At 41.8% G+C, this 8,634-nt stretch overlaps 1 protein-coding gene across 1 annotated transcript; it reads left to right on the top strand.

Annotated features, from left to right (window-relative positions):
* The first annotated feature begins 757 nt into the window (after window positions 1–757).
* On the top strand, window positions 758–3,560 carry LOC143018690 (compound eye opsin BCRH1-like). The gene is made up of 7 exons (XM_076174276.1): window positions 758–986; window positions 1,109–1,300; window positions 1,782–1,976; window positions 2,500–2,708; window positions 3,040–3,144; window positions 3,236–3,358; window positions 3,453–3,560. The coding sequence occupies exons 1-7, from the start codon at window positions 758–760 to the stop codon at window positions 3,558–3,560; spliced, it is 1,161 nt and encodes a 386-aa protein (XP_076030391.1).
* The last annotated feature ends 5,074 nt before the right edge of the window (window positions 3,561–8,634 follow it).

Here is an 8,634-nt window from a genome sequence, read left to right as displayed (position 1 = left end):
TCATACACTTCTGTAGCGCGTTGGGCTTCGATCTCAGCTACCAGTGACTATCACTTGCCACGACTTTCCAATGTAAGGTGTCTAAGAGCCTCATAGCACAAACTCTTCTTTACCTTTCTTTTCATCTGTTGGATCTGTGGCTTCTAGTAGTTATTGGTGTGTTTAACGCGCTCTGGAGCAGGCAGTGTTGTGTCGTTTGCGAACATATGCGACTGTGAGTGAGGTATCCTGACACGATGGGCATGTGTCATTTTTTTAGTTGCCTCCTCTGTGTTGGTACATACGGAGTGTCGTGTGACGACCACAGTCAAATGTGCTTAGGTGTACTTTATCTGTACTGTTTGTTGTACTCCACTCTGTCAAAGTAAACATTTCTGGAAGTACCCCTGTCATAAGTTTATAGGCAGAAAGTGGATATATCCCTTTTTGCATCCATCCTTCTTCGGTAGTAATTTTTTTTTTTTTTTTTTTGCATCAAAAACACTACCCCCAGTTTCACTTACTCTCTTATACATTTCAAGGTTTGGAGAGATGTCCGTAGTGCGCACGTTCATTTGAGTTCATTTGGCAGGATTGTAAATCTAATATCCACTGTGGTATAACTGGTAGCAAGCTTCCTGTTTCACCAACCTCCCCGCTCCATGTGGTTGATTCTATACAACGCTATGAGGTCTTGTGTGATTTGTTGTCCATGTTGTGTATTCGACTTGGCTAATGAACCGTGAACACGAACCTCTTTGTTTCAGAGTCTATAACAATGAGTTCTTCTAACGCTATGTTCAACGGCACCGGCCCACGTGCCATGGCCTATGGGGCCCACGATTTCTCGTTTGGATACCCCGAGGGAGTCACCGTTGTGGACATCGTGCCGGACTCGATCCGACACATGGTCCACGATCACTGGAGCAACTACCCTCCAGTCAACCCTATGTGGCACTACCTCCTCGGCGTAATCTATATTTTCCTCTTCATATTTTCTGTCACAGGTAAGCATCGAGTGCGAGAAAGAGTTGACGTATGAGTTTCTCATCAATATATATTTGCGTCCACTCATGTTTTCTTTTGGGTATGGGAAGCGTTTGATGGTACCCTCCCCTCTCACTCCCAGGAAACTGTTTGGTGATGCATTTGATCATGAAGAACAAAAGCTTGAAGACGCCCGCAAACATGCTGGTCTTCAATTTGGCCTTCAGTGATTTTGGCATGCAAGTTACTCAGTTTCCACCTTACATCCACAATTGCTTCCATGGTGGAGTTTGGATGTTCTCCCCATTCTTCTGCGAACTGTACGCATGTCTAGGTGAGTTTTTTTGTTGCCAATATGATAGACAATAAAATTTACATGCACCTTTCACGATTCTGTGAGAGGCAAGGCATTAGAAGTAAATTAACCGTATCACTTATTATTTGAAACAAAGCACTGGTTCTAATGGCCATTTCTGGTGTGTGCAAGTGTGCATAGACCCACACACGCACTCTCCCTCCCTTTCTTTCTTTATCTCTCTTCTTCGCTCTTGCTCATTTCTCACGCGTAGACACGTTACTAATCTTGTTTAGCTTCACTAGCAAGCAAAATATGAATGATCTTTTTACCAAACTTTATTTGTTCCGAAGTCCGAAGGAGCAATAATTAAGTTGGTAAACAGTTACGTACATTTTGAGATGCTTCCACAACCTCTCTTCGGGTTTTAATTTTATAGGATTCGAGTTAACACCACACCGTACAGACGAAAACCAAATACTTTCGTTTCATAAATAACACGATCAAATTGTTTCTTCAGGAGCCATCTTCGGTCTGTGCTCTCTGTGGACCCTTGCCTTCATTTCCTTTGACCGGTACAACGTCATTGTCAATGGAGTATCCTCTGCTCCGCTAACCAAGGGCAGAGCCTTCCTGTACATCCTCTTCTGTTATGCCTACGCGATCGGCTGGTCCCTTCCTCCCTTCTTCGGCTGGGGAGCTTACGTTCCCGAAGGTAAGTGCGACATATTCATATCTGAAGGGCAGAATAGTGAGTCTTATCCAATTCTCCGTGATAGGTAAATGAAGTTCTGAATATTTGCCCCCTGACGTTAAGAGACTGGAATTATGACTCAAGAGCAGTGGTTCTTTTTCATCTGCTGCATTCTCCATTTCAACTGTTTCCCGTTAATGCGGACAAAAACTGTGAGAAGTGCTATTTGCAGCAGGTTTTGAAATGACAATTGCATAATTTACATAGATACTTGGAAATTCCTGTTTGAAAGTAATTTTCTGAAATGTAAGACGACCATTAGAAACCACTTAAAGAATATGACATCGTTTGTCTAATTATTCCATATAATTTCCACTTGTACAAAGTCTTCACAAGATTGAACAAAAGTTAAGAACCGATACTAATGGACTTAAAAGAAGTATATGTATATGGGGTGGGGTTACCTCTTGAAATGAAGATTTCTATTATTGACATTGTTGATTATGATGATGTTCCTATTGAAAACTTGGATTTTTTCGCACAGGTATCCTGGACTCGTGCTCTTTTGACTACCTGTCCCGTGACGTCAACCGTCGCTCGTACGGTCTTTGCATTTTTACTTTCGACTTCGTCATTCCTCTTACCATCATTGTCTGTTCCTATGTTTTCATCGTCAAAGCTATCTTTGCTCACGAGAAGGCCATGAGGGAACAGGCCAAGAAGATGAATGTGTCCACTCTCCGATCCAACGCAGTGAGTTCCGACTTCTTATACATACTTCGAATGTAGAGGACTCCTATGTTACTTGAAGAGATAGTGTCTTCCTTTTTATCGTTGTCTATACGCAGGTAGTAACCACCATAATCAAGTATAATGTAATTGGTACCTCACTATCACGATTGTAGTCTTCACTATCCACCCATATTTGGTGTAACAGTTACAATTCCACATATATTTGTGGCATGTGCATTTCCTTTCCCGCTAAGATTGATTGATCTCACTATCCAGCGGTACAACCTTTGACTAATGACAAAGACATTGTTGGTCTATAATGACCTTATAAATTAACGTTGTTACTTGACAGGACTCCAACGCACAGTCAGCTGAGGTCCGCATCGCTAAGGTTGCAATGACTAACGTTGCCCTCTGGATTATCTGCTGGACACCCTATGCTGCAGTTGTTCTTCGGGTAATGTCATTTTGTTTGGATTTTCAGTGAATATTTGATATAACCTTATTGATGTAGGCATAAGTCTAATTCCCTGCATTTGTTTTAATAGGGTCTGGCCTTCGACCAATCAGGCCTCACGCCTCTGGTTTCCATGCTCCCCGCTCTGTTGGCCAAGACTGCATCTGTCTACAACCCAATGATCTACGCCATCAACCACCCCAAGTTCCGACTGGTGAGGTTCATTTAACTGTAACAAGTTTGTATATGTATTTGAGTGTATACTGCTAAAAAGAAACCCATCTAACTCTTTTGCAATTCCTCTCTAGGCTCTCCAGAAGACCCTTCCTTGGTTCTGCATCCACGAGCCTGAGGAGAAGTCAACCGATAATCAGTCGAATGCCACTAAAGTGGAGGCAAAAGAAGAAGCGACTTAGGCAAAAAAGCTTGAAATGATGTCTTCGGTCTTAAGGTTTTACTGAATGGTCTATATGGCGGATGCCATATAACCTTTTATCTTTCAACACAAAAGTATATTGCAGAAAGAGATTGCGAGGTTTCTACTGAATGGTCTTAGGACGAAAGTCAACTATGTAGTTTTAGTTTCCCTAACAATAATACAAAATATATTAACAGAAATAATGTTTACTGACACAAACGAACGTCTGGAAATAAACGACTACTTGGATCCAAGGAAATTTTGTCTATCAATAAAAACTCCTTTATCAATTAATTTACTCCTCTCTCTCTGTATGTGTTATTGTTGGCTGTGTTTCCCGGGCACCTTGCGTATGTATATTCCGATATGTTAATATATGGGTCTCGTATGGGGTGACCGTCTCTCACCAAGGGCGTCCTCAGCAGTTTGATAAAGGAATGTCCTCCTGATAAAGAGGTTACAAGTGGATGTTTTGAATGAATAGTCGCAGAGCAGCCGACACTGAAACTACTAGGGACTAGGGAGCTGGGTGGTGTGACAAAGCAAAGACAACGAAATCCTTACCTTTTATTCCAGGTGACTGCCACACCTTGGGTGGATAGCGCGTTATTCTTGCCTGCAGTAAGTGATACCAGACAGATTTGGATTTCGGCAAGACAGCGTTAATTTGGACCATTTGAGGAGATATCTGATTAAGCTTGGAACAGTCCCAGATGGTGATAATCCTGCCCTAGATAATTACACGTGGGGAGTAAGGAAACTCTCAAGTGAAGTCAGTAACGAGGTCAGGCCGGAGATCATTAACGAAGTGAGTGGTCTAGATGAATTGCCCAGTACACTAACTACTAGGACTTTGTGTTTCCAACAAAGATTTATACCCCTCGGTAAAAATTAGGGCAGATGGATGATGGATAGGTTGAAAATGAGATCGGAGTAAAAATGTTTTATGTTTGAGTGAAAAAGGGAGAAAAACGCATCTGGATTAGATATAATAAAATAGCCATACTATTTCCATTATCTCGTGATCCACAAGGTGTTGTCTGCCGTGTTTTCACGTACTGAATCAAAACATTCAGCATATACCGGAGGCTGTCCACTACCCCGAGTATGTTAACATGGAATATTCTACATGTATATTGATTTTTTCATTAAATGGTAGGTGATATGAGTAATTGTGTTACATGTAAAGAAAAGAATAGACTTGTTAAACGATGTGGTATCTCAGGTCAAGCGACGTTGCCCCGGCTCCTGACCTAGGAATTTTCGTGGGGTTGAGGGGTGTAGAGAAGCTGAGTGTGGGTCTTCGGGCCGTTTGCATTCTCTTTAATCATACCTGTCATACATACAAATATAAAGAAAACGGTGTCTCCCCAATTTTCTGTGGGGATGGTTTAGACGTGGCAACGCTGCTGGTTTTGCCGAACACATTCTATGGGTCACCAGATGATGGAAGAAGTATAGAACAGAACGTAACAATCGGGATCAAATCCAAAGGGCTATTTCCATTTCTACAGAACAAAGAATTAGGAAAAATTATTATTTACAAAAGAGAGGATAGATATCAGTGGGGAAAAGAGAAGTACACATAACTAGCATCAGCATTAGAAAGGAAGATGTAGTCAAACAAATTTATGGGATTAAAGCTGCAGAATCCCCTGGTCCCTAAGTAAATTTGAAATCTGCGAATAGTTAAGAGAAGTATTTAGTAAGTTGGTTGACTATGGGTTTGTGCTTATTTATTATCTTTAAAAAGGAAAAAAATCTTATATGCACAATTAAAGATGTCGGTTATAGGTAAACTATTGAAGTCATTGATATAACATGATGTCAGGGATGATATCGAGAGGTATAATTTGATTCGTGACTCACATTATGGGTTCACCAAGGGTAGGTAGTGTGTAACTAATCTTTTATCCTCTACAAGGCGACAGATAACATTGAATGTTACGATGTTATATGAAATGACTTTAGCAAAACGATTGACAAGGTACCCCACCTGAGACTGCTAAATAAAACCAAAACCCATATCACAGGAGAAAAAGTGTTTGATTGGATTAGAACATGGATTATTGTGCTCGGCGTTGCTGTATCCCACTGGAGCACACAATAGTCTAAATTTGATATAAAGTAGCCTATGGTACGCGACACGATCACCATTTATCAAACACAATGTCCTTGACAATGCATGAAGAATGAACAGAGTACATGAGGTCACTGCTGAGTTGGTGGCGCCAAGTGTAGGTTTTAGGAGTATGGCTGGAGCAGACGACGCTTTGGGGCCAAGACTGCTTTCAAGACTGATCAGTAATTTCCAATTGCAATAAATAGAAAACGATTATTTTTTTGTAATCTATTCATCTATCATTGAATTTGGGAAGTATTAAATTGAATTCATATAAGATTAAACACCTTTTATTTACAAAGTGGTTAGTCTTTAATACGAGATCAATAACGCTGTTGTCTTTGTTGGCTTTCTCAGTTGTGTCATTTCTAGTATATACCATATATGTGTGTAAACTAAACACAATAAAGTTTTCAGTTATCAATATTGTTACTAGTATTTTCAATTTTTATTACTATGAATCTTGCTGTGAACGAAGACCAGATTCTTGAATTCCTTTAACATTTATTCAACGTTTCGGTAACAAAGGCATTCACCAGAAAAGACATGTAAAGCATAGTATAACAATGTCGTACAATAGCTAGAAAACCCACGCAGTAACTGCTAACATGACAATAGGGAAGAATGACATTATTCAAAGGATAGATGTATAGAAAAACTCAAAGTTGATCAAATACCAGGGCCTGACGGTTGGCATCCAAGAATCTAGAAAGAAATGAAAAACGATATTGTTGTTCCATTAGAAAAAAAAAAAAAAATCACATCCGGTGGGGTGTTACAGGAGGTGGAAGCGAGGGTAATGGAGATAGGATTGAAGATGATTAGAGGGACTGAAGAGAAATGGAGTTAAGGAGTTCAGGAAGTTGTTGTTTGCTGATGACACTGCGCTTGTGGCTGGGTCAGACGAGGGTCTGAGACGACTGGTGATGGAGTTTGGGAAGATATGCGAGAGGAGAAAATTAAATGTAGATGTAAGAGCAAAGTGATAAGATGTACAAGAGGTGAGGGTGGTAGCAAGTATGAGATAAATCTTCAAGAAGAAGGGTCAGAGGAAAGGAATGATCTTAAACGTTTAGGGTCGCAGGAGTTGGGGTGGAGGTAACATAAGAACATAAAAACATAAGAATGAAAGAGACTGCAAGAGAACATAAGGCCTACACAAGGCAGCTCCATATCCATCACCACCTGTCATCCCCATCCATAGAATTGTCTAACCGTTTCTTAAAACAACTGAGTTTCAGCGCTCACTGCGTGGTTACTAAGTCTATTCCATTCGTTGACCACCCTATTAGTATACCAATTCTTGCCTATTTCCTTCTTAAATATGATTTTGTCCAGTTCAAATTCATTACTGCGAGCCCTGCCCTGTTGTTTTAATATGATGACCCTTGTTTGCATCACCGTTGTTAAAGCCTTTGATCCACTTGAACATCTCCATTAGATCACCCTGCACTCTGCGTCTCTCCAGAGAATGTAAGTTATAGAAGGAGAGAAGCATGAAAATGTCTTGCAGTTCTTTTATGAGGAATAGGTATCTGTGGTGGATGTAAAGAGAAGTCTGTATGAAGGAGTAATTGTGCCCACGACACTGTACAGGGTAGATATTTGGAATGTAAAGAAAGAGAAAGGAGAAATTTATATATGTTTGAAATGAAGTGTTTGAGAAGTATCGTGGGTGTTACGACGATGAATAGATTGAGAAACAAGAAGGTGAGAAGGAGAACGGAAAGGGAGGTGGCAAATGGGATAGATGAAAGAACACTGGGATGGTTTGGACACACGGATGAAAAATTAAACAAAGGAATATTAGCAGGAAGGAGCGAGGAAAGCAGAGGTGGATAAAGTGAACCTAAGGGGTCGACCAAGAATGAGATGGATGGATGGGGTGAGAAGGTACGAGGGGTGATCAAAAAGTGATACCATATATTTTCACGGTACAGAGGTAAATCCAAATAGTGGCCTACATTCCTTCAAAGTACTCCCCTTCTGCCTCTATGCAACGTTCCATCCTCTTTCGCCACTTCATGAAGCACTCACGGTACTCAGAAGCTGATATACCTCGTAGCTCTGAATTGACTGCTCGCGCCAGATCTTGGATGCGATGAAACAGCTTCCCTGCGATCGCACCCTTGATCTTTGGAAACAACCAAAAATCACAGGGAGCAAGGTCAGGCGAGTAGGGTGGGTGGGGGAGAAGTGTGATCCCCTGCTGCTCCAGGAACTGCACAGTGAGGCGAGCTTTGTGGGGGGCAGCATTGTCATGGTGCAGCAAAAGGCGCGATCGGCGACGGGTTGGTGCAGCCTTGGCCTGATATTCCAGGACTCGAGGAAGGACGTGATCAGTGTAGTACTGGGCTGTGATAGTACACTGTTGAGGCATTACATCCACACACATTGGTCCTTGTGAATTGAAGAAGATGGTGAAAAGGCGCCTCCTGCTGCGAAATCCTTCCTTCAGAATCTGAGGTCGAGGATCTTCATCACTCAACCACACCATGTTAGACTGCTTGTCTCTGGTGGCGAAGAAAGAAATCCAAAACTCATCTCCGGTAGCTACATCTGAGAACCGTTTCGGACCATTTGGCTCGAATTCAGCCAGCCATAGACGACAAATCCGCACCCGTTCGCTCTTCTGCTCTTCCGTAAGCAAATGAGGTATCCATCGAGCACACTTCTTCCTCAGCCCTAAGTGTTCATGCACGATGTCATGTGCGCTCCCATAACTGACACTGAGCTCCAAGGATAAGAATCGAAGAGTAACAGTTGGATCTTCGTCAATGATGGCCCGCGCACGGACCGTCGTTGCTTCGGTCACGGATGTCCGAGGGCGGCCAGGACGATAATCATCTTCTAGCTGCAATTTTCCGGCTGCGAAAGCTCGAATCCAGCGGGAAACAGTTTCCAGTGATGGAGTAGACTCGGGAAAAACTTGCAACAATTCCTCTCTGAT

Source organism: Oratosquilla oratoria, chromosome 35 (genome assembly GCF_046742065.1).
Source record: "Oratosquilla oratoria isolate Oo_2021 chromosome 35, ASM4674206v1, whole genome shotgun sequence".
NCBI classification, from domain to species: Eukaryota; Metazoa; Arthropoda; class Malacostraca; order Stomatopoda; family Squillidae; genus Oratosquilla; species Oratosquilla oratoria.
Note: the sequence above shows the minus strand (reverse complement) of the source record. Positions and strands in the feature narration are given on the sequence as shown.

Bases quoted from the DNA above. Each gene is read 5' to 3' on its own strand.
- LOC143018690 (XM_076174276.1), top strand. From the start codon at position 758: ATGAGTTCTTCTAACGCTATGTTCAACGGCACCGGCCCACGTGCCATG. The intron at 1,301-1,781 runs GTGAGTTTTTTT...TTGTTTCTTCAG, and splicing joins CGAACTGTACGCATGTCTAG to GAGCCATCTTCGGTCTGTGC. The intron at 2,709-3,039 runs GTGAGTTCCGAC...GTTACTTGACAG, and splicing joins CCACTCTCCGATCCAACGCA to GACTCCAACGCACAGTCAGC.